Source organism: Lytechinus variegatus, chromosome 17 (genome assembly GCF_018143015.1).
Source record: "Lytechinus variegatus isolate NC3 chromosome 17, Lvar_3.0, whole genome shotgun sequence".
Taxonomy (NCBI): Eukaryota; Metazoa; Echinodermata; class Echinoidea; order Temnopleuroida; family Toxopneustidae; genus Lytechinus; species Lytechinus variegatus.
In genome coordinates, this window is record NC_054756.1 from 15,242,731 (window position 1) to 15,269,755 (window position 27,025).

General features: G+C 37.7%; 2 protein-coding genes across 2 annotated transcripts in view; one reads left to right on the top strand and one right to left on the bottom strand.

The window, feature by feature from the left end:
* The first annotated feature begins 2,782 nt into the window (after positions 1-2,782).
* LOC121431263 (deleted in malignant brain tumors 1 protein-like) lies at positions 2,783-6,116 on the top strand. Its single transcript, XM_041628771.1, has 4 exons — positions 2,783-3,099; positions 3,756-4,094; positions 4,614-4,928; positions 5,524-6,116. Exons 1-4 carry the CDS (start codon positions 3,090-3,092, stop codon positions 6,114-6,116), a joined length of 1,257 nt encoding a protein of 418 aa, XP_041484705.1. The 5' UTR covers positions 2,783-3,089.
* A 1,169-nt stretch (positions 6,117-7,285) lies between these two features.
* LOC121430676 overlaps positions 7,286-27,025 on the bottom strand; it is a 35,799-nt gene continuing 16,059 nt past the window's right edge. Inside the window, exons 2-6 of the mRNA XM_041628017.1 lie at positions 24,981-25,334; positions 24,207-24,746; positions 14,276-14,416; positions 10,784-10,859; positions 7,286-9,827 (exon numbers count right to left, since the gene is read on the bottom strand). Coding sequence (XP_041483951.1) covers positions 8,633-9,827; positions 10,784-10,859; positions 14,276-14,416; positions 24,207-24,746; positions 24,981-25,334 — 2,306 coding nt within the window. The 3' untranslated portion in view covers positions 7,286-8,632. The remainder of the gene's footprint in view (positions 9,828-10,783; positions 10,860-14,275; positions 14,417-24,206; positions 24,747-24,980; positions 25,335-27,025) is intronic.

The following is a 27,025-nucleotide window of genomic DNA, read 5'->3' on the forward strand; positions in this document are numbered from 1 at the left end:
TAAAAGCCACCGCACACTTTACGACTGTTCGCGATCCGATTTTGGAACAAATCGCATTTTGCTCATTTTCTGAAAATGTGAATGGAACATATCATTTTTTTTCGGTTTAAGTTAATTGAAAGAATACTAATATGACCATTTTGAAAGATTGCAAGCCTTTATTTCGGAGTAGGCTAAAGGCCAAATTAGTTTCAAATCGTAGCCAATCGTACGACTGCTATGACGTCATTACGACTAGATATTAAATTCGCTTTTATTCTAAGGAGCATGAAGAAGGATGATAGCATAGTCACAGAGTTGCACATACATGTAGGTATTCGTACGATGATTTAGAACATTACACAGTAAGATATTTCAAGTCTCATTATCAGCATCAAATGCTACTACATTTTATTCTGAAATCGGTTCGCAGACCAATCGTAAGGTGTGCGGTCGCCTTATTATAACACTGAGTAACATTTTACCCAATATTGGGGAGAAAAGGGAACATGTTTGCGGGGTATCCTTTTAGAGTGCAGGGATTGTTTAAAAATCTGTCTTTTTTTCATTTATCCTACATTTTCTTCGTTTTTGTAATTGGAATTAAAGTAGTAGGCTTATCATTTTTCTTCGTCATATTTTCTTGTATGGATACAAATAAATTCTCTTTTTGCATGTGATAATCGCCTATTGTTTTCCTCATTTTCTTTTCCGAAGCGTCATTTTCGTTTTTTGTAAGTGCATTCGTCGGGGCATTCGTCCTTTCCAGCTTCTTTATTTGTACCCCTAATTTTGCACGGCAGAGCTATGGAAGTGAATAAGAACTGTCGCCACAAAATAGGGCTAGTGTTATCATGGTTATATATACTTTTTAGGAGTGTACGGTAGCTCTTTTATGAGATATAGTTTTTAGCTCAATATAGGCATAATAGGCGTATTGCTATACCCCCACGCCTTGATCGGTCAGGATTACACCATTGGCTGACAGTTCTTCTAGCATGTCTAGGTTTCCAGTTTATACACGCTATGAAAAATAATGTTACGACGGTGGAGTACAGAGGGGGGGGGGGGGGGGGCTTGGGGCGCTTGCCCCCTCCCCCCAAAAAAATTTCGAACAAGAAAAAAGGAAATGTAAGGAAAGATAGAAGCATGGAATATAATATTGCTTTCTGAATTTATGTCAAAATCTATCCCAATTTTTTTTAATGATTTTCTTTGCTCGCTCGCAACTTTAAAAATCCCGATACGCCATATCTGGCCCCCTGAAAATGTTTAGCTCTCATAACGCCACTGTATCATGATGTAAATGATATGACTTTTGATTGTCAGCTTTTGCTTTCGTAACGATGGATCAAAATGAAAATTGTCCACTATATTTCAATGAAAGTCATGGTTTCGAAGAATTTAGAGGTCAGTGATTATAACATGACAAGCTATTTCACGATCATTATGCCAAGAAAATGAAACTGAAAAAACTAGTTTTACAACTTCAATACAAAGCACATCTGTTTGTCTGTTTTTAAGAGGCTTCTTATATTAAAATACTTTCTGTGTTGTCATGTCCATAGAAAATAATCTTTGAAACTCCTTGCTTGTTTTTTTATCATATTTACAATATACATTCACATATGTGATGAAGAGACTGCCGTTAATGATTAGCTTTTAAAGTCCACATCAGAAAAACGTTGATTTGAATCAATAGAGAAAAATAAGACAAACACGATGCTGAAAAGTTCATCAAAACCGGATGTAAAGTAAGAAAGCTATGAAATATCAAAGTTTCGCTTATTTTTTTTTTACAAAATAGTTACATGAACGAGTCAGTTACATCCAGATGAGAGAGCCGATGATGTCACTTACTCACTATTTCTTTTGTTTTTTTATTGTTTGAATTATACACTATTTCAATTTTTACGAATCTGACGATTTGACCTCCTTGCCTGGACCACAAAATGTTAAAATAATGGAATTCCATGTGTTCAGTGAGGAATAAAACTTCATTTCACATGACAATGGCGAGAAAATCAAAATATTTCATATAATAAAATACAAAAGAAATAGTGAGTGGGTGATGTCATCAGTTCCCTCATTTGCATACCGACCGAGATGTGCATATAACTGTTTTGTGAAATGAAGCGAAAGCTTTAAAATGTCATAACTTTCTTATTTTACATCCGATTTTGATGAAATTTTCAGCGTTATGCTTGATGGATTTTTCTCTTTTTATTCCAATCAGTTTTTGTTGGGGTGGACTTGTCCTTTAAGCAAATCTTAGATTTCCTCTCAGTCACTTCATACCAGGAGCCCTTTTAAAAACAAACAACAATTTTTGAAAAGAAAAGGGATAAAACTGAAGTAAAGATTCTGATGTAACATGGAACTTAAAGCGGGTAATTATAAATATCCCAAGTTCTTTATAAAACTGTCCCCAGGCTATAGAAAAACTCAACAATTATGCGACTATAACACACTCTTTAAATCATATCAGATATAAATTCTGATAGTCTATGGTTGGAGTGACCAGTCGAGCTCAATAGACATGATAGATTTATGTCTTTAATCGCAAAGGACTTATGTTGAATTATTCAGGTCAAAATCCAATTCGATTTGTCACCCGCAGCCGATCAGGATTAATTTTACATCCCAGAAGTTTAGATTGCACGTTATATCGACTAACATGACAATAAGTACCACTTAAAGAGGATTGATCAAGTAAGGAAGTACTTGGTGTCATCATTAAAGAAACTTATCCTGACATAATATTGGTTTGTCAGCTTGGGCGTTACGAATTAAATTAATCTTTTCACATAGACTCTTCGAAGATTCGTCTCATCGGAGGATCTGATACTTCTGAAGGAAGGGTGGAGATCTTCTACGAAGGTGTTTGGGGAACAGTTTGTGACAAGACCTGGGACTTTCAGAGTGCCAAGGCTGTATGCCAACTGCTCGGCTTTGATGGGGCACTGGCCGCGCCTGGTGCTGCTGCCTATGGCCAAGGGTCTGGAAGGATCCTCGGTTGCGACTCCACAGATGACAAACTAAATTGCTACCATCAAGGGATTGGTGTCCTTGATTGCCATCATGACGACGACGCAGGAGTCAGATGCTACATGGGGTCGGGTATGTGGTTCTTAACTTATCTGTATCAGTGGACCCACCTAAGAACGATGCACATCAAAACGATGAAATTCATAATTCTGAAGATTTTAAAAGGTTGCATACAGATGGTGAGTGGGGAGGGGCTTGGGCGCGCCCCCTCCCCCAAAAATCACAACCGATTAAATTAAATAAAAGAAAGAGAGAAGGTGAATATTTCTGAATATTATGTCAAAATCTATCAATTATTATTTTTTTTTTAGATAAAAATGTCGATATTTTGGCTCGCTCTTATTTTTTAAAAAATAATTTTTCCCTATACGCCGTATCTGGCCCTCTAAAAAAATATTTAGCTCATTACGCCACTCATTGGCACCATCTTTTGTTGGATTTTACCCTCTCGAATACAATATAAATCGTTGATCCGTTGTGTACAGGGTGAAGGCTTATAAGGACTTCTGAAGCCACGGAAGCACTTCTGATTAAATTGCCAATAATAGCGGATAATATTTGTGACAAAAATGTAATCAGTCTTTTAGTACCCTTTTATTTTCTTCCCTGAGAGTGTAAACAATGAATTTAGGGTCATATTCAAATCAAATCAAAAGTAAAACTTATACAGTTCCTTTATAGTCTTATCCGCAGCTTCGCATTAACTTTCGAGTCTTTCCGCGTTCCAGATCCGTTCGAAGTTCGTCTTGTGGGAGGCGACGGAGCCGATGGCGCTCCTGATGGAAGGCAGGGTAGGGTTGAAATTCTTTACGACGGAGCCTGGGGAACCGTCTGTGACAGCCACTGGGACGTCAGTGACGCAACGGTGGTATGTCGGATGCTAGACTTCGATGGCGCACTGGAAGCAACGCATTCTGCCAACTTCGGCAAGGGTTCGGGGGACAGTATCTTGGATGGCGTCCGCTGCAGAGGATCAGAGGAGCACCTTGCATACTGCATGCATGGTGGATTCGGGACAAATGTTTGCAGTCATGAAAAAGATGCGGGTGCCATCTGTTTTTCCAATGGTGATAATCAAGATATTGTATTTTATCATCGTTTTTTTTCCCGCCTCCAATGCATGGCTTTACAGAGTAACGAAATAAACTGTATCTTCTTAATTACAATCCCTTTTTTTCTTTCCTTGCCACTATACACCTTAGATACTTTTATTCGATCGGGCTACAAATCTTGGACTAGCATTTTTTTCTGGCAAAGTATCGCCTTAATTCTCATCAAGTTAAATGAAAATTGAGATTTGGTCCACAATCATTCAGGGATTCAAATCTAAAGCTTTGTAACTGTAAGCCCAAGGATCACCTCTTCCCGCCGCGCAGACTAGTTGTTCGAGGGATTGCAAAGTACTGAATATCCCAGCGATTCTTGTTTGTGAGTATACGATAATGTACATAATTTACATAATTATTGAAGGATGAAATAAAGCAAACCTACTTCGTTCGATAAATCACAAACTATTATCCTACAGTATCGTACTCTGGTGCTCTGTTCATCAACCGCTTCTTCTTCTTTCCATCTGCACCAACTAGTTCGTCTCGTGGGAGGATCGAACGCTGCCGAAGGCCGCGTTGAGATACAACAAGGTGGTAGATGGGGAACTGTTTGCCACGACCGATGGGACAGTTTCGATGCTACCGTAGTATGCAGAATGCTCGGGTTTCAAGGAGCCTTGGAGGCCCTGGGATCTGCACACTTTGGCAAAGGATCGGGAGAAATCTTCATGGATGAAGTCCAGTGCGAAGGAACAGAGTTACGTCTAACAGATTGTAAGCACAACGGGATAGGTGAACACAACTGCGCACACAACGAAGACGCCAGCGTGGTGTGTGATACTTTCCAGAAAGGTATACTTACCCATTTATTTATATCATATTTCATCATAGATTAGCGATAAAGTTTTGCTTTCAAAACTCCCGAACGTGTTTAAGAAGGAATAGAATTACAAATGAATTGCTCCAATTGCTCATGGACATGAGTATCGGAGGGGAATCGATCCCTCTAGTAAAATCTAATTTCCGCCCTGGTGTTTTAACCACACATTTTTTACCCATCTGTGTTTGATTGAACCTCAAAACACTGGTCTACTATGATTGATTAAAAAAAAAAGTATGAGTTTGCCATAAACATAGGCGTCAAGGCAATACCATGTGTTCTATCTAGCAGTTTTCTATGCCCCCAAAACGATTGTCTTGTTCATCATGTTCATCATCCAAGCAAGCTTTATGAAAACATCAATAACCCAATCCCGCTTGCTCAATTTTCCCAGCCGGTGTCCCTGTAAAAGTACTTTCTACCATTTGCAAAAGAAGAATAACGTTTTTTTTTAATTGAAGGCCTAAATCAAACGTTGTTCTAGATGAAGGTCAAATGCACACACCATTTTCCAAATGAATGATCGAAACCTTGTATTATTTCCATTTCTCAATCATTGCAATACAGGCTGTTCTACAAATAAAAACGTTGGTGTGATCGTTGGTGCTGTACTAGGAATTATCATCTTAGTACTGATGATCTTCATCGGTGTGGCAGTTGTGATATTATGGGGCTTCCGTAGGATAGGGAGGAACAAGAAAATATACAAGGATGATCTTTCACCGTCCTTCCAATCGGAGACCATCGGATCACTTGAACCTGGGGGTGTCAAGACCAAACCTCCAAAGCTGCCAGCTAGGGCATTCACAATGCCCATAGGCTTTCGAAAAGGTGAAAAGTCCCCTCCAGGTGGGACGATGGAAATCTGTCAGAGTCCCAAACCTGAAGATGCAGACCCCGTAGGCCTTAACACTGGCCATGCTGGTGAAGATTGCGTGTACATGAGCATGGAAGCAGAGTACATGGCGCCCTCTGCGTCCAATGATGATCAGGATACAGTCTCGAGCACATTGCACAGGTCAGTGGTCTCTGATGAAGAAGGAATAGTTGCAGTAAAGGACAGTGTTTACATGGGGGACGAGCAGTTCGAAGCCCCCAATCGTTCGGACATCGATGAAGTGGTCGCTTCTAGAGCGGAGGATGATATTACTTCAGAATAATGTATGCCCGAACATGCCGAATTGATAGACCTAAAGGTATCTGACCCCATAAGCAACTTGCCCGACACTCAGCACTGAACTGCATTATAAAACAAAAGCTCCTTCCGTTGCTACACTGGACTAATTAAATCATCTCCTTAGTCTGAAGTCATCTTCCACTTTGTGCAAGGACACTGCACCCCCAAAATTACTTATCGATTTTTACCGTTTATATTAAAGCTTTTCCATCGTAATGTAGATCTATGAATGATTGTAGTTTTGAAAATAATCAGGATCTAGCCGAGCTATCACCCCGTGCCAGTCCGATGTAAATTTACGAACAACGCTATGTATTATACCTAAAAGAGGACTTACTGACATTGAAGGCCACCGCTGGCACACCTTACGACTCGTCCATGATTCGATTTTTATACAAATCGCATTTTGCCAATGTGAATGAAAGGGATTCTTTGAAGCCCGTATTAAATCAAAGATTACTACACTGCAAAAATTCCGGTGTTGATTTAACACCAGCCCGGAATCTATATGTCCACACAAGAGAAGTGTTAAACACCAGTTTCGTTTTGGTCTAACACCAGAAAGGTGTTTATATAACACCAATTAGTATCTAAACAGCATCGGTTTGATTCCAAACTGGTGTTGTTTCAATACTCCTCTGGTGTGGACATATTATATAGATTCTGTGCTGGTGTTAAATTAACACTAGAGTTTTTGCAGTGCCGTAATATGACAAGTTTGGATGATTGCAAACCTTTATTTTGGAGTAAAGAACGGATCTAAAATCGTAGCTAATAGTACGATTGCTCTGACGTGACGTGATGTCTTTACGACTAGATATTAAATTCGACAGCAGAGTCACAGATTTGAACATACGTATTCGTAAGATGATTTAGAACGCTACACAAGATATTCCTTCTCTCAACATTAGCATCAAATTCTACTGCGTTTTATTCCAAAATCTGGTCGCAGACAAATCGTTGGGAAAGTGGTGGCATTAAGAATGGCTTGTTACATAGAGAACATAGAGAAATATAGGCCATGCATAGCCATATACCATGTTTGCTATTACATGTATAATAGTTAAATGCCTAAGATATCGTATATGTATATTATGTTAGAATCTACAAGGAAGGACACAGAATAAATAAAAACAATATACACCAGTTATTACTATGATATGAACATAATGATAAAGCTAGTTTTATTGTTCTACGAATACATGTAACTGAGTCGAACAATATTTGGCAATAATTTCGCTTATGATTATGCAAGAAATTAAGTAAAATGCGAATAAATATCGAACATTATAACCCTGATTAAAATACATAATACCAAACAATCGCTGATATAAATAATGAGTACATGATTCTATAAATGCTAAAGATCTGTATTTCTCCAAAGTATGTTCGAAGATTCATCAGTCAGAATGATCGATTTCCTCATAGAATAATGTAAAATAATAAAAACTTAAGTTTTAACATGTCATAAAATGTTCATTAAAAGGAAGAAAAACGTGGGCACACAAAAAAATGAAATCACTTTCTTCATTAAAAATGGAGTCGGTGATTACTTGGTGGGACAGGTGCCGTATGAGATAAAGAGGGGGGAGAAAGCAGCGGAAGAGGGTGTGGAGAGAAAAGGGGCGGGAGGAGCAGGACAGGGAATTAGATGCATGGGAAATTACCTGGCCGAAACAACGAAAATCATTTAAACTACAAAACACACAATCATTGCAGCAGTACGAACATGACAAAACTAAGTCACAAATCAACGCAAAAGATACTCACTTAGTCCATATTTTTTTTATTAGTCTGTATCGTTTAAATCTTGTCACCCATAATATGTGGTTCTAATTCACCACAGGACAATGTTTTAACTCTTGCATTTGTTCCCCCTCTTCTTTTCTATGAAAAACATGACGTCTCTTTACCAACCCCCCCCCCCTCCTCCATGTGATTTTTCTTCGTCATGTTCGTCATTTTTATCATCACCTTCTACTTTTTAATCATCATCATCATCATCATCATCACCATCATCATCGTCATTATCTTTTTATTCTTCCTCCTCTTCTTCTTCTTTTTCTTCGTTTTCTCATTCTCATTCTTCTTCGCCTCCTTTATATTCGACTTTCAAATTCGTACCTTTCTGCGACTGTGAATCTAAGCGTCGTCCCATTTGCTTATACCATTGTTTAAACATTATTTCAATTTAGACGTTCTGGGGTCCATATGCAGAAAAAGATGGAATTAAACACAACTCCAAATACACACGTGACTTGATTTTCAACCAAATAGAAGCACGCATTTTCGACTTGCATTTAAATTGGTTGCGTTTAAACACAACTCTTCATGCACCGTCCGGGAACCTTGCGTACTTGCTTAGTTGAGTAAGGAAAATAAAGTTTTCAGTTTCCTGACGAAGCACCATTTAATTTTTGAACCGGAAAGTTCATAATATTGCCAGGGAGACAACAGCAGCAGCAGTTATGACAACGCCTGTGGATTATTCGTCACCACTCAAGGGGAATCTGGCGGAAGAGATGGGGGACGCGGATGATGGAATTCCGCCGAGATGCGCGTCATAGCAGAGACTGAATTCCCGCGTCCAACATTGACATAATCGTGTTTAGTTGGTGTCGCAGAAGGGCTACCAATAACACCTATCCCGCCATTTGGTGATTTCATGTCAGCCAGTGATGCATACTTCGGCGACTCAGGACCAGACTCTCCCTCATGGTCGGACCCGCCGTTGGTTGTTAATGTTAACGGGGATGGTCGATTCCGTTCCTTAGCACTTTCATGAGGTGAACCCCCTTCACCTCCAATACCGTTCGCTTTTAAAATTTCAGGCGGTGCTGGTTTGGGTTCACCTAAACTGTCGTAAGGCGACTCATCCAGGTAACCACCGTTGACAACTGCTGCTTCAGGTTCGCCTTTCACGTGTGAATCACTCTCATCATCAGACTTAAGAAACTCTGGATCTGGATTTAAATTGTCCTCACCATTTTGAAGATTGGCACCCGTCTCTACGGTTTCAACTTCTCCATTCTGCTCTGAATCATGATCAAAGCCATTCACCTTTGGCGTTTCAGGTTTCGGGGACGATGGACGCGCAATGTGAACGACTACATGCTCTGTTGTGGGCGAGTTCTTCGACGGCAAGGAAGGTGACGACCTTGCCGAAGATTCTTCATTATCGAACCCGTGGTTGACCCGACCATCGAATTCCACCATGAGCGCGTCTAGCATCTCACTGCTTCTACTTGTTCTTAATTCACTCTTGAAGACCTCATCGAGGCCGTTGTCGACAGACGATACGATTGAAACGGTCGAGAATCTTTTCACCGGTGGTGGGTTCGGCTGCATAATTTCGACCTCGCTATCCGTTCGGGCGCCCTTCGGACTAACGTATCCAACTTCGGCATGACTCGTAACCGATCGGGAGCTCGATTTCTTCGGATTCTTTTTCGGTGGCAGTTCGGGCCTGTTTCGGTTCAGTGTGACACGCTTGACGAATTGCTGCTTCATGCTACTCAGTGAGTGTGTCAGTGTGCCACCTTTTTTAATGTTGTCTGCTTCCCCTTCCGGGTTATCTGTGAGATCCTTTTCCGGGTCACGATTACGTCTGAGAGTACCACCGAGTGTTCCTTTTTTCTTGATGTACCCCAGCACAACTTGAGGGACGTGTTTGTTTTGCTCCTCTTTCCGTTTCCTGCAATTAAAAAAGAAAGAAATGTATTTAATTTTTTCATTCATTATCACATGCAAGCCGATTAAAATATTGTTATGGCAACGAAAACACGTTTGGGCAATCATCGAATTCAGATTTAATTTGGAACATTAACTCGATGACAAAGTCATTAAGATACAAAACTCTGCACGGTCTTACTCCAGCCTGTTAATATGTAGTTTTCGCTCCGCGGCGTAATGAGGACTCGAGAACATACAAAATGTATTTTCGAACGCCCTTCATGACACAGATTAACCAAGAATTCTTTGTCAAGAACTGGTGAATCAAAACAGCAGAACTTTCGTAGTCGACTCTGGACAAACGACATACTTTTTCGTCAGCTCCTAAACTTAAAACCAAACTACTGTTCCGGTTCAAAGATTTTCGACAAAGTCCTCTCAACTGCTCTTTGTCATTTTGACGGGCATTTTCAGTGCATTAACTGTATTCTTGAACCGTCCGTACATCGCGGGACGAAACCTCCCCAATGACAGTAGATGCATCCTATTAAAACGCACAGATGCGAGGTGTATCAGTGCCTTCTAACATTAAAGACATTAAAGACAATGAAATACAAAAGAAAAGGACATGCCTTGAACTGTTTCACTGGAATAATGCAAATCTTTAAAATTCCATAAATTTCTTATTCCTTGTCCATTTTTTTTTCAGCGTTTTGTCTGTCTGATTTATCTTTATCTGTTCAAATCATATTCTTTTCACTCCGGAGTAGGCCTAGCTCTTTATATCCAAAAACATATCTCTTCGTGAAATACTTTCCAACAGACTGTCCCATGAAGCGCCTTGACAGTCGTATAATTATCCACATGACAACTATGACAACGGTTATAATAAGCATTATACTGAAATCAGCGTGGTTACAATAAGCATTATACTGTAATCAGCGTATTTGGTGAAAACTATACCCACATATTCCTTACCTGTAACAACAAAAGGCCATGATGACGATGAGGATGATGATGAGAGGCACGACCACGGCTACGGCGATCACCCAACCTGTCCATGACGAAAGATAAACAGAAATAGAATGGAAACAATTAAAACGCTTGAAGGAAATACTCTAGTCCGATTTACTCTGGATAAAAATTGATTCAAAAATATTTTAGTGATTAATCAATAATGTTTTGGTCGTATGACGATTTCGATTTTGATCAGAATTTCGGTCGTGATTTTCCTCCTAATCATGCCCATTGTTCAAGGTGTCAAATCTGACAGGGACACTAATGATTCAAGACTTTCTTCCATTTTGTGAATTACTTTCGACAAGCAAAAAATAAGGATAACCCTCGGGGGTATATCACTCCGAAATTGGTCACGTCGCAACTTCTGTCAAAAATGCCGAAAGCTCCACCCCCACAAAATGCACCCAACAACAACAAAAACAAAACAAAATTTGGCTTGCCATACACTTTTAGAAGTTGATTAAGCTGTGAACATAAGTCTTTTATCGACAGTAGGTTAAAAATAATTTTCATATAGAACGAATAGGGTCTTTTTAAAACCAACATTTGGGTGTTGGTTATAAAAATATTTCCCGAGAGCGCGGACCAGTCGTCTACAAACACATGACAAAGTAACGCGTAATTTTGTGACGTCACTGAGTGGGATTGTGGGAAGGTTCCAGGAATAGACTTCCGCGTTGATTTCCTGTCCTCACGGTCACTGCTAAAACCCGCATCGTTTCTCATGCTCCTTATTTCCTTTTTCAGTTTACAAACAATCCAAAACACCGGATGCAATAGACAGCTAATCATTACCTCGATGACATGTAAATTAGAAATGACGAACCCATAGATTAATGGATTTTTTTTTGTGAATTTCAAACTGCTTAATTGTCTATTCCAATAAAAAATAAATGGAAGCCAGACCTAATGTATACTAATGAACTTGCTTGATTGTTTATACCCTAATTGCTTTAAAAGCGATTAGGAGTATAAACACCTAACTATTGTACATAATTATTAGAGCATAACTGAAAATCAAATCTCATCGATGCTGTGAAATGCAAAGGCAAATAAAACTATGAAACTTGTTTTCCAGAACTTTTATTTCTTCAGTAAGTGAGATATGTCTATATCGATTTTATATAAAATAAAATGTCAACATATAACATAATGTTAACATAATAACATATAATGTTATACGTAACATACTGTTAATAACATATAATGTTACACATAATGTTAACATAAGAACATATAATGTTATGCAGGGCCCGCTGGTAGAGCAGTTTCCTAACTGAAGTGGCTACCCTGGGTAAATAAAACGTTATTATTATTCTTTTTATTATTTTTATTTCATAAAATATCAAAATTCATCGAAAACTGTATTGAACTGAACGTTTACGTAAATGAAATGAGGTAGTAGGTAAGATTGTACAGTTGCTAAGTGTTGAAATGGAAATGAATATAGTGTTTTAATGCATCTAACTATTTGTAGTATGACCATTTACTATTTTTCAAATACTTTTTGCAATCGCATTTCGGTTTTACTAAAAAAAAGGGGGGGGGGGGGGTTGAAGAAAATATACACTCTAAAAAATGAAGTGCTGATTTAGCTCTTAAAGAGCGTGTATAGTGACTGCACTTCGGAGTGCTGATTTGTCTAGTTCAAATTTCAATACAGTTTTCGATGAATTTTGATATTTTATATAAAATCTATATAGACATATCTCAGTTATTGAAGAAATAAAAGTTCTGAACTAGACAAATCAGCACTCTGAAGTGTAGTCACTATACACGCTCTTTAAGAGCTAAATCAGCACTTCATTTTTTAGAGTGTACGTTGGGCGATGGCTCCATGCACACTTAGAGAAATTATTAACCATGTTATGCATCGGGTCCCCTTTAAATTAGTGAATTTAAGATAAATCCACATCGTCTTTAAACAGTGACTAGTCGAAGTCTGGAGTCATATTTTATTCTAAACGTTTGAATTTAAATCAGTTCCCGAATCAGTAACGATTTACAAGTATAAAATCTAAATTATGTCAATCTTAACCCAGAGTTTAATATCCGCGGTATCATATTTAGATTTCATTTGAATCAATGTAATCATTATTGAGTGTGAAAATTAACTGTCTAACTATGAGAGTGATTGTTTCTTTGAAAAATTGCCCCATTCATCGAAAATCCAATCCATACATGTGAAGACAAATTCTTTTATTTTCATTTATCAATTCCTCTGCAAGTTGTGATAGACTTTTATGAAAACCTCTCTAGCTTATTTTCATAAGTTCAAGGTCATGGATTTTCAAAGAAACTATCAACGTGTTATACTCACACGACCTCAAAGTAATTTTTTGGCAATGGTGACTTCCAAAACAACTACCTCGAAAACCACAGAGTCTTTTCACTTGTTTCTTGTCGGTGAATAATCAGAAATATATATCTTTGTTGAATTACAACATCGTTTATTTTCATCATCGTTATCATTTTCCCCCAAAATGAAAATGTGTGTATTTGTAATAAAATCGTTTGAATCTCGCATGATATTTTTGAACTTCATCTATTGTTAAATTACCATGTAGTAAAAATAAGATAATGATCATCGACATGTATCTTAAAGTGGCTAATACCAACAATAGGGTGGAGAAATAACACACGAACGTACTAGAGCTGACAGCATTTAATTCCGGGAGAACCTATTAGAAAAATCCGTGACATCAGGATAATTCTTTTAAAATTCATTCAAAGGAGGTTTGCTCCGTTTGTCTTCAAAACAATTATACATGTAAAACAATATCCATTGTATTTATTTTGCATCACACCTCCCTCTTATAAGAAGCTCTTACCCATTTGGCTAAATAAAAATACTACAAATACATTCCCTCCTCCTTATACACACATCCCCTTCTCCCCCACACACTGTTATCTCTCAACGCAGGCCAACGATGAAATGATATTTTCACCAAGAGAGCTAGAAATATATATATGAGTTAACCCATTCCCTGCGAAGTCAGGTGGTCCATGTAAAACCTGTATATGAATTTCAGAGTTCAACTGTTAAATCGGGTCAACAATATCTCCCCAACGGACAGTCAGGCCAACTCTCCCTTTCTATGTTTCCCCTGTTGAAATCCCTGATGGTTAATTATTCTTTATCAAACGGAAAAGGGAACTTATTACATCATCGGTTGCCTCACTGAATAATTTACACATAATGGTGAATTAAACCGTTTGTGACATTGCATGAAACTTTACCGTATTTTGCCACAACTTGAGCTCGATGCTATTAGAAGAAAAAAAAACACATTTCAAACAGATTGCCAGGAAATGTTACACTCACATACAGCAGTTCATAATCCAGTCACCTATTTATGCTTAACATTATACATGCAAATTTATTAAACAAATCAGTAACCAAACATTACTTGTTTTCAGTAAAATAGAATAAGCATCAAATTCACATACCTTGGTTCGACTCACTCGTTGGGCCAACTCCTGTCGTGGATCCAGTTGGTTCAAGACTTGTCATATCATTGACGAACGCTGATGACGTTGTTCGGTCGTTGCTAGGTGTGGTCGGAGGAGACGCCACTGTTGTCATGACATCTAAGAAAAACAATTCAGAATGTTATCCATGTTCAAGCTTAGATATCCGTAAATTATTCCGATAGAAGAGATATAGTAGGCAATCCAGAATTTTCGTTAATGAAATCATCTGCCTATAATTATGATGAGGGCATGAAACAACGATGCCCGCTCTTGAAGAGACGATGAGGGGTGCATGTTGAAAAGGGAAGGGGTAAAGGGTGGAGAGTAAAGGGGTGCTGGTGGGGTGGGAAGGGGTGGGAGAAGGGTGCAGCCTGAGCCTGAAGAGGTAGCGCAAACAAATAATGGGAGATGTAGACAAAGCTCGTAGAAATGCAAAATATCACCTACATGACAGCATCGAGTGTATAAAAAGTGTATACAGACCAAAAAGATGATGGAAAGTGTCCCTTGAGGGTGGGCGTGAGTGCGGAGAGAGAATGACAAGCGGGAGGGGGGGGGGAGGGGACAGGTGAAGGGGCTCCCCAATAATCCTTTCGACCCTAACCCCATGCTGCAACGATGAAGAAGCTTACCACAAAACACCTGAATCTCGGAAAAATCGATCACAGCTTCCACAAACTTGGTCACCACTGATCTACAAAACCGCGTATTAATCCATGCGTGCAGGTAATAATTTGTGACGAAATTGTTTGACCCACCACATAATAACACAAAATGGCAAAGAACTAAGGTTCCAAAGAGTAGCCGTACTTCAACTACTGCAGAGTAATAATGGTATGAAAAAAAGGTAATCGCAGTTCCTCTCGACATCCTGTAGTAGAGAGAAATGTGGCTGATTCGTACGAGGAAGGCGTAGCTAGGTCAACCACACAAATTGGGAGCACTGCACAAAACACGAAGATAATACATACACTCGGGGTCTGTTGCATAAAACTTTTGCCATAAAAAACTATGGCAGATAATATTATGCCTTTAACGATAACACATTGAAAACCATTGAAAAAATGCCTCAGTTTATTTTTTTTTCTGTGTGCAACAGGCCCCAGGCGGTAACAATACACCATTGAGCTTGGACATAACACCAAGGGTGTAACAGCAATAACAAACAGAACGTGTTATAATAATTTCAATGTGTGTTCGACTAACACCGTGAATTCATCAAAGATGTAAAAGTGCTTGCTGTGGCCTTTACTGATGCAGACGCATATTATAGCAGTATACGTTTAAACTAAACTCTAAATCTACACCAACACTAATTCTCAATGTGAAATAAGAAAGATAAAACAAGCATATATGACACTGAAAATTCAGCGAAGTCATATAAACATGGAAAATAATAACTTGCTAAAGATTTGTTTTTCTCTCTATCTCATAAAATAATCATTCGCAGAATGTGTAAGCGGGAGCCAGTGATAAAATAAGAAACAACAAACATTTATAATAGAAAGTGATAATGAAGCTCTATATCCTATAGTAAATTAAAGGGGAATCCAACCCAAATAAATAATCGTTTTTAAAGGAAAATGAAAAATCAGACAATTTGATGGGTGAAAGTTGGAAAAATACCGGACAAACAACAAGAAAGTTATGAATTTTTGAATGTTGTATTATTGGTAATCATAATACCCATGGAGACTTCAAATTGGCCGCATACGTGATGTCATAGTGATGTATAATGTAAGACAGGGACTACTCTTTCATAAAATGAATAAAATTGCATTTTTTCAACAGTTTTACTTCAAATTATATTTTTCTTTCATGAGGACATAAACAAATATACTACCTGTGTTACATGATTACTGCCCGAGGGAAATGGATACTTACTATATTAGAATACCACAAATCCCTGATAACAAGTACATGGCCAATGAAAAGTTACCCTTGCCCCTTGTCATAATTTACCTACCCAGTTGTCAATTTGAAATCTACATAGCCTTTGAAATCTCAATTTCAAGTCAGCCATAACTTTCGTATTGATTCTCCGATTTCTTTCAATTGTTCACCATTCATTTTTATTTATTTTTCTCCTATCCAACTGCCAACTCCTGGATTCCCCTTTAATCACAATAAGTTGCAATAATCATTTTACATGCTTCATGGCCAGCCGGATTCCGTTCAAAGAATAAAAATAATTAATTGGTGTAAAAAGATCCAAGTTAGATAATAAGAAAACTGGGTGTGTGGTGTACTTTGCACCTTAAACCACGCAAAACTAACATTTCATAACTCAAATATTCTACATCCGATCTTAGAGAATTGTCAATGTTTACAAACTATTGTTTGGCATTTTTTGTAATACAAATCGATGTTCACCTTCAAAATTCAAGCTGAAGTCTATTAGGTCATGTTCGACCTAAGATCCCAAGATTATATTCAAATTCAAATTTATTTATTTCACTTCCATCAAACAAAAACAAATTGTATACCATATATAAACATAAGTATTTGTATCCGTTGCAAAGAAACAAAAATAATAATACATATGTTGTGAAAAAAAAAACACTTAGACAATTTGGGCAACACACTGGAGGTTTCAAATAAGTATACTATTTTTCAATAGAAATTAAATTAAGATGGAAATGGAGGGACCCACTAAAAAGCAATGCTTGTACAATGTGGGCCCCTCAAAAAATAGATAACACAACAAATAACAAAGTACCAATACAGATATATGTAATCAAATAAAAAAAAATAATGAGAGAAAAATAATACTCACAAAATAAACACGAAGTTATCAAAAATTATAAGTTGTATAGGACAAAACAACCTGTCCTAAAATATATCCACCCTTCCCCACCCCTCCCCCCCAGAAAAAGAAAAGAAAAAGGGGAGAATGCCCTGAGAAGATGGATGGGTGCTGCTGAACGTAGGTAGAACACATGCCATCGTGGACTCAAGCAAACTGGATTCAATGATGTGTATAAAAATATATAAAATGACCTGGAAAGAATATAATGCACGAAAAATGTGATTGATGCCGTAAACAAATAAGCGGTAGGTCTGGAAGGCGGATGAGTGGACAGGTATATTATTTATACCCTCCCCCGAGAAAAAATCCCCTATATAAAAAAAACGATTCCAGAAGTAATTCCATTTGTTGACTTATTATCTTGTTAGAGGTTTATAAGCCCCGTCCATTAGAAAATAATACATAAATTTGAGACCGCCTCGCAAGTTCGGCAGTTCCAGGTATTTTGGTAATGTGAAAGCAAACTACGCGTAATTTCCCGGAAAGAAAATACCCAGTAAATAGTACTTACTTGGCGAAATTACGAGAACTTTCGCGGGGATTTTTCCAAGGTCGCAGGTATTTTGGCAATTTACGGGAACTTTTGGCCCAGCGTGTTGGGTGGCTGCTGAGCTAGTGATTTTGAATCTCGCGCCTCGCTTGCATATCAGATCTTACTGCGCATGCTCGTAACTTTAGGAACTTATCCCGAAAGGTATGTTTCAGGGCGGTGTGAATGCAAGAATAATTAATGGGTATTTTTTAGCATAAAAAAAGTTCTCGTAATTTAACGGGGATTCTTATGATCGAGGCGGTTTGAAACCATCTAGAGTCATGTAAACGCCATTGTCTCATTATTACGTACACTGTTAAAAATTCCCTGATTTTACAGAAAAAATAAAGACTATTTTGCAAAGAGCAATCACAGAATCATTCTGTTAATTCATAAAACAGAAATTTTTCTGCAGTTTAACAGATCAGGTCTGTTTAAAAAGGGGAAAAGGGTGTTTTATTAAAGGAAATTTGTAAGGTTCCATACACCCAATACCAATTTCCTGTAAGATTACGCAATTTGGTAAGATTACAGGTGTTCTCGAGACTCTGCTGCAGGAACTTCTTTTATTTTAAGGACAAATTTTCTAACAGTGTAATTCAATGCGTCATCCCGTCTAATTTTGAAGAAAAAGGGATCCATAGGGATCCACACACCTCGTTTGTAAAGTAAAAAAAAAATAATTAATTTGAGTGCATGGTTCCAGTGTGAAAATACTAAAACATCGTGGAGATTCTGTGGTTGTGTTTCCATGGTTTCGTGACGATTTTTGGTGATAAAATCATTAAAATGATGAGGCGGCTATGATTTACCGTATGGCGAGATTCAGTAGACAGTCGTACCATGTAGTCACTCGAACGAAACCGACTTCAGAACGAACAAAGTTATCATATTTTTACCAATGACAGCCCAACGGTCGGTTTGGAGTCAGTCTTGTTAATGTGACCGCAGCTTAAGTGATATACGTGGGGTTAATCAATATATGTCTATAGGAAATTCATCAATAATATTAACACTGTTACGGATATTTCTTATAGCTTCTCTGGTGATAAAGGAAGGCAATTCTTCCTGGCGTTGCTGATAACATTATGGGGTCACGCTACCATTGTAAACGCATGCAGACTACAGGAAGCTATTCTTTTTTTCGTTTTGCATGATTTGCGGCAACGAGAGACTTTTTCTTCATTATTCCATTCCCCTATATTGCTTTTATTTCACTTTACCTTGTAATTCTAGAGTTTGAGAATTTGAAATGAAATAAAGATTTTATCAATCAATCAACCAACCAACCAATCAATCAATCAAGTATAGTAATTTGCTATTATTTAGGAGACTATACTCAATGATCTTGTACGTGAACCTTTCTGTACATCCAATTTTCACAATGTTTCATGTTCTTCGGTCCTCGGTTCAAATTGTATATTCATTTTCATCTCTCTCCCTCTATGAAAGGGAGGGGATGCCTATTCCCTGTGCCCCATAGAGCGGCAAATCTCCTCCTGTTTGAGGGACCCTCAAACAGGATACCGACTCACAGACAGAAGAGAGATTTGACATTTTAACTACATGAATTGCAAACGAGGCAAACGTCATTCAAAGTTGAATGACCTTCCGTTTCTCCACTTCCCTTGATGTCTCCGTCACACCAAGTATATAAACAACTTTAAAAAATCATTTCGGAAGACTTGTTAATCCAAAAATGAAATACGGTTCAATATTCTGATGGTTAGTAATCCGAAAACGAAATAAGATACTGTCCTGAAAACGCTCGTCCGAAAACGAAGTGATGTTCTTCCGAAAACGAAATAAGGTTTGTCTAAAAACGAAACAAGAATCGCAAAAAAAAGAAACGAGGGTCGTCTGAACACGAAATAAGGTTTGTAATTTCGAAGGTTTGTTCATAAGTTCATAAGTTCATAACAGGCAGTGCCCCTTGGAAATCTGGTAGGTATACATGTATGATAAATACTAGGAGGAGAAATGTAATCAAAATCAGCTTAAATTTGTAGCGAAACCCTTTTTTTTTCTCGCAAGTCAATTTTTTTTCCTGGAACAGCAACTTTATTTTGTATCCAACTCCATTGCTTCTTTTTAATGCACGTCAACTTTAAACCAGCAACCCACGTTAAATAAAGTGTTCCCCGGGCCCCGTGTGTTTGCTTTGGATTCATTTACGTTTGGTGTGGCTGTGTTACTCTGTGATGTTACATGAAAACACGAATGTACCCACCAAGAGCAAAGAGGAAACCAAGCAGACAGAGGAAATACACTTATGACTAAATTCAGAAGATGCCCTGGTGGGAATAACATGGCATCGCATATTATTCAGCAACAAAAGGGATCACCCCCCCCCCCCCCCTTGAACCGAAACCTCCGGTTGGTCTTTTCCGAACACTTAGAGCCGTGGTGACGGGATACATATTTGAAGGAAGAAGTGACAAGTGTCGTTGCTGGAAAATCAAATTGAGGGAGAATAGAGGAAAGGAAAGCTAAAGGGAGAAGGGGTGGGAAGGGGGGGGGGTATTCATGGAGGCAAGGTAAAACAGTAGATCATGGACAAAGCCCTCTCTGGCGGGAGGGGGGGGGTATATTACATTTAAGACGTATGCGTCAATAGATGAGTTGTCCCATGCATGCCCCTAGGCCTGTGATATTTTCCATTGGAAAAAGACATCCGCTGAGAACAATGGTAAATATAACACTGCAGTAATGGCGTCACGAATAGATTGTCCAGGGTCATTCTCAAAAAAATGATACAATTCACAAAAAACGTGTCTCGACTATCTTATGGCCGCTAGCTTCACAACCCTGAACATTTTCTACAAAATTTTTATCAAGAAAATGACAATAATAGACTAGTTTCACAAAGCATATGCGACCAGTGACTTGTAAAGCTCTAATTTTATTACAAAAGCCTCTTATTTTTGCTTTTTGTTAGAATAGACACTGTCTCGGGTCAGTTTTAGATTTTACTATCATTCTCTTTTATAAGTACTCTGTATTTCTTACCTACATTGATGTCTGGTGAGGGCAGCATGGTGTAAACGTCTGACATACTGCGCTTATCCTAGTATTTGATGATCACTTTGTGATTAATTTCACTTTTAACTTTGTCCCAAATTTATTTTAACCTCCGTAACGAATACTGCCACAAGTTTTTTCTCCCTTTCAAACTGAATTATATTACATGATAATGTGTCTGCAAGTAGAGTGATAATCAATAATAAATAATTGATAGGGAATTATCATATGTGTTTCCTGTTTTACACGAAAATAAAGGACTATTCTTACAAAATGAAATGTATGACTAAACAGATTTAACATCCGTAACGCACCTTAAGAAGATATGCACTTTAGCAGTTCTGTTGAGAATTCAGCATTATATAGAATAAGAGACACCTTTCATAATAAATACAGTTTGCAAAGTTAGGGCTGCTATATAAGGACCACGTTGGACCTTAAAGCATAAAGACATTAACTTCCGTAACGCATTAACTTCCGTAACATTTTTTCTTGAATATGCTACAAATTTGTGCTATAATGAATCACTCCGGATCATACAGATATAAATCATGTAAGGTACCCTCCACCTACTCACCCATAAAAATGATAGCTATTCATCCTTGTAAAATTATTATTACACACCTTATTTTCGACATCACTTTGTAAAGAGGGAAAATTGCCAGCGAAAACAATTTCCCGCGAATTATATACGATATTTAATGCTTTTGGAATTTTAAATAATTCATACTACAAATTTGGAATATTGGCATCTTCTTTAGAACTTAACAATTTTAACTTCCTTTGCTATATAAAGTGCATTAACTTCCGTAACAATTATTGTTACGGAAGTTAATACACTTCTTTGATGTACTTTGCTGAGATTGATAGTACGATTCTAGTTCCAGAACATGTGACATGGCTTTGTCTAATGCTGAAGTCGGCAGAAACGGTGGAAAGAAAGGGAATAAGGAGAAACAATAAAACTTTCATGGACAAGGAAACAGAACGGAAAACTATTTGCAATGACTCATGAGCAATGATGAGGAGGGTTATTTCACCGATCAAAAATGTGAGCGCAAAGCGCGAGTTAAAACTTGTGTATAGTCTTACCTGAAAACTTGAGATTCTAAGCATTTTTTGTAAAAATGATCAGGAGGATATCTGAATAAACTATTAATGTGAGTACAAAGTGCTAGCTGATTTTTTTTAGTATTCTGACTGAAACCTTGACATTCTAAACAGTGTTTGTACCAATTACAAGGATGGGTATCTTAATTGATGCGACTGTAAATTTGTTAAGTTTTGATCTGAAAACAATCATTTTTGGACGTTTTAATTTGAGAACAAGATATATATCCAATAAACAATTATTGAAAAGTTAAAACGCGCGCTTTTTGAAGTTTAGAACCCAAAACGGGACATTCTATTAACTTTTTGTAATCATAAAAAGGATGGGTGTCTTGCTAAGGAACTAATGCGCAGCGAGTGCAAAGCGCTAGCTGAAAATGTGTCATTCCAATATAAAATACAGACATTTTAAGCACACTTTCAAATAAAGAGGATATAAATTGAATAAAAAAATAATTTCATGCAATAGAATACAAAAGAACAAGTGGGGTTACATGTATGTACACCATCAATCAACTCTTTAGATATTCATGAAGATATGCATAGACCAAACTGTTCCCCTAAAATAATGCAAATCTTTAAAATGGCATAACTTCGTTATTCCTTGTTCGATTTTGATCATATTTGCAGTATTTTATTTTTTCAGATTATTATCTATTCAGAACATATTTTTTGAGCCTGGATGACCCCTTTAATGCGCATGAAAAGAGCTGAAATATTTGATATAGGTCTACCTACATGAAAACGTAGAAAGGGGTATTCAAACACTCAAGGTTTGTTGGAATTTATTAATGAAATACGTATTTCGATAATCAAACATTTTGGCTATTCATCATTTTTGTAAATCATTTTTGTAACAGGATGCGTAATTAGGTATCTCGATGAAACAAAATAATGAAACGAAAATTGCGATTAGATCATATAGATTCCATTAATAATTTATGTATTTCTGATATTTTAGCCTCTTGTTTTACTCACTTTATTATTATTCGTTTCCCCATGTCCTTTTAAACGTTTTTTTTTTCTCTCTATCTTTTTTGGCTATTGGCAAGCGGCTGGATCCCTCGTAACCCAGAGAACTCATCCCCGTTACGGGACAACGATTGTTTTATTTTGTTTATTGCCAGAAACTTTTAAGATGAACTGCAATTCTGTGGCCCTGTTATTCGGTTTTCTCATTCCAACTTTGAACAAGAACGACAATAAAATTACAGTTTCCGTAGTTTCCGTTTCATGTCATATTTTCACATTTTTAGGGGGTGGCAAATTAAGCTATGCGCGTCACATTTATCTTTATTTATTAAAAAAAAGGTAATACGAATACCTAAATATGGATTTTCCTAAGCTAACAATAAATATTGCAATTTGTAACTTGATTTAACTTCCGTAATGAAGATTGACAAAGGTAAAGGCCACTCGATGATTTGATGGTAAAGTATCTTGGGATTCCCACAGTTGGTAATGCATTTCTTAGGATCTTGCTTAGGATTACTTGAGGCCAGAAACTTCTAAGACGAACTACAATTCTGTGGCCCGGTTATTCGGTTTTCTCATTTTAACTGTGACCAAGAACGACAACAAAAATGGCAGTTGTCCGTTTCCTGTTCTATTTTTAACATTTTTTTATTTGGGGGGGGGGGGGTGGAAAATTAAGAAATGCGTTTCACATTAATCTTAAAAAAAAATGATATACGAATACCTTGATATGGATGTTCCTAAGCTAACAAAATAAGTATTGCAACTTGTAACTTAATTTTAACTTCCGTAACGAAGATTGACAGAGTTAAATGCCATCGAGAGAATTTAATGGTAGACTATCTTTGGATTCCCAGCATTGGTCATGCATTGCTTAGGATCTCAGGTTATGGATGAAACTTATTTTAAGGTTCACTCATTCAAATTATGAACATTATACTGAACGAAAGATGTGCAATGATTTTTATGGTACATTTTGTTATATGTTATTTGGTAAAATCCTAGTTCTGAAAAACAATATTGAATATTTTTCCATCTTTCAAACATTTTGGCTTCAGAGATAAAATTTTTGATACCACACTGAAACTAAATTATGTGCATTTCAATTCCAATCATTTCAAAAGTGATTTAATCGAGTAACATAAGTGGGCAATGCTAACGATTAACCTCCGTAACGTTGATATACAGTGCTCGAGTTAATCCGGTCAGTACTTCAAATTGACGCAACAGCGACTTGCCCCTTTTCTGTTTCCACTTTCTCATACATGGTACTTTCACAATATGCATCTTTCAACCCATTCTGTAGACTTCATTTTTACGATTTTCCCCCCATCAATTGGTGCATTTTTCTGAGAATGACCCTCCATTCAAATGTGATAAACTAGCGAAGATAACTCAAATATCAGATTGGTCAAAAGGCTGAATGTTTATCTAGCAAGAAAATTCCTCACTTTACTTACCTGGGCAAGTAAAAGCTGATGTATTCCAGTTTCCAAAACTTCCACACCGGAACGTAAAAATTAAAGACACTCCATCACACACGAAATCTACGAGCGCCCCCATGGCAAAGTAGTCTAAATGTGAGGTAGTTGCTAGGGCGCCCCCAGGAGGCAAGTTCGTCTTTGCACACACCACTGGGCAGTCCGTGGGTAACCACAACCCTGTGCTGTCACACTCGGTGTTATATATATTTGTTGCATTACCCAAACACGTGTACGACACCGTTTCGCCGATGTTAAAGCTCCTGTTCGCCACAGACTCAAAGACCACGTACGGCAACGGATCGGGTGGGGAGCAGCGGATTGTACAGACCGGCAGTGCACCGGACCAGTTGTTTTCTGTGCAGGTGATAGTGGATGTACCCGTTAAAGTACTAGGTGATACACAGATGGTGCTGTAGTCAAGGGTGTCGTTGATGATGAAGTCTCCTTGGTTGACCGGTGGGTAGATGTCTTCACCGACATTGAGGTAACCCGGATGGAAGCAATCCGATGCAGGATCTATTGTGGGTAGATTAAACATATTTTTTTTTAGTTTAAGCTATTCCCTATCATACCTGTATGTAATGTGCTCAACAAAAATCGACATTTTGGTTCACCTATATAGGGAACAGAACTCTGAGAAGACTTGCCCAATTATACTGTATATCTCGACTTACAGTTGACAAAAGTTGTTAAGTTTACAACATTTAAAAGATCTTCGGGCTTCAAATTATGTTCGCCAATTACCCATACCTTTTATTTCATAGACGGACACCTGAAAGCTTTCCCCGCACATCTGTGTCTGGTCACCGGTACAGTTCTTGCTGCAGGCCGAGTCGGCCGGTGGCGGGCCTTTCGAATCATATGGCGCGAAAGCTCCTCCGCATAGGCACTGGCTGCCATCCTGGAGCCCAAAGTAACGTGCATTCTGGTTGGTGCATATTTGAAAACAGAGCTCAGGTGTCATGTCATCTGATTGGCAGTACGGCTGTTTGGGAGTGCAGGTGTTAATGCAAGATTGGTGAAGGGCGCCCTCGCACTGGATGAGATCTGGAAGAACATCGTATTCGAAGTTGTCGTAGAAGCAGCCTTTACCGACGAACAAAGCTGCAAAAAAGGAAGAAAAGAAAGAATAAAAATTATGTACAGATTAAAGACCGAAGTCACCGTACAGTGACATCAACAACGTTTTCAGTCTCTTTAAAATTGGGATGGTTACTTGATGGACGTCTAAGGGTTAAAAAAGCGCTAATCCTGTGAGCATGACGAACATGAAAAAATCTACAAATATGTCATTCATGATACTGCGGCTCGTGAATTTTTTGGGACACAATTAAAACGAAAAGTAAAATTGAAAGAATTTACCTCAAGTGAACGCTAACGATATCTCAATGGAAACAGGTCGTATAATAATGATTAATGGAATCATTTTGCATTGGAATTTTATTCTATATTTCTTCACAAATAAAAATCAACTACAATAGGAATGCATACTTCTATGTTGTGCCCTTTGACATGTTTCAACTATCTATGATTTTCGTACCGTTTACACAAGAATTAAAGGCACTCTAGATTACACTCCGTGAAGATTTCATAAGATTGTTCAAATAATCAATGCGTTTGTCAATATTATGTCTGACCGACACAAACGGTCAAAATTAGTAGCCAAATTACAGGTTAGGATCTACCAAATCATGCAAATTTTGGTTAATATTGACCCTTTTTCGGTCGGACACAATCACCAACAGATTGTTACTGTGATCTATCCTTTTAAGAGTGTTTTTTATGGTGATTGAGAAGACGTTAACCCTAATATGAACGTCATGAACATGACGAAACTATGAACAAACGACAGACTGCTTGTACATATGTCATGCATGTTGTACATAGATCTTAACCACTGATTTTGTTTTGTTCAAGACTCTTTCTGATATCCACAAAGCTTTATCAAGGTCCGAATTCTACGGGATGGAGACACCCTTGTCCCTTGAAAGACAAGACCTGCTAAAAATCTGAAAATTGGCTTGGCTTTTGGGTCTCTGTAGAATGGCTCTGAAAACAGCCGAAATAATTTTTTTTTTGTCTTGCTGAAGTTTCAATGGTCTTTCAGAGATCTTTTATTCAACATAATTATGAACTTTCGGGCAATCTTTATCCGGACCATTGTCCTTTAATGATCTTGAATGATCACTCAGTGACCTTGGAAAGATAGAAGACTAAACAAAACCGTTGAAAGTTCATCACGTGACCGCTGAAAGACCACTGGAAGACCATTTTCCAGGACTGGAGCAATTCAAAACGTTTTGGATCCAATCGAGACCACAAAGGCCAGACCGATTGGGAATCGTGTAAGACCTCATGAGAACATGAAAAGTTCTTTGAAAGACCATTGAAAGATCAAGCAAACTACAAGTAGCCTTGCTCTCTGTGGAATGGGGTTTATCATTTCAGTTAAATTATGCTCCAAATAAGAAGCCAATTCCTGCTAACTAAAATCAACATTCATTCGTGACGCTTTGAAATAGTGACCATATTTGACTTGCAGTTATTGGCCTACGTTCACGACGTTAGCATACCTTCGTTACAATTAAGTTTTATTGCCCTTAATGACTTGGTGATAATAATAATTTGGCATAGAAAATAAAACAGAAACGAGTGAAGTGGAAACAATTCAAATGAATATACTTAAACAAAATGAGAGGATTTAATAGTGGAAATAAATTGCTCGATTTCCCATTTCCTTTCCTGAAATATTGTTTTGTTTACATTAAAATACGGTTGAATGCTTGAATAACCAT

What these genes read in the sequence shown, in the direction of transcription:
- LOC121431263 (XM_041628771.1), top strand. An exon ending in TGCCATCTGTTTTTCCAATG is followed by an intron (nt 4,095 to 4,613) that starts GTGATAATCAAG and finishes TGCACCAACTAG; the next exon opens with TTCGTCTCGTGGGAGGATCG. An exon ending in GTGTGATACTTTCCAGAAAG is followed by an intron (nt 4,929 to 5,523) that starts GTATACTTACCC and finishes ATTGCAATACAG; the next exon opens with GCTGTTCTACAAATAAAAAC.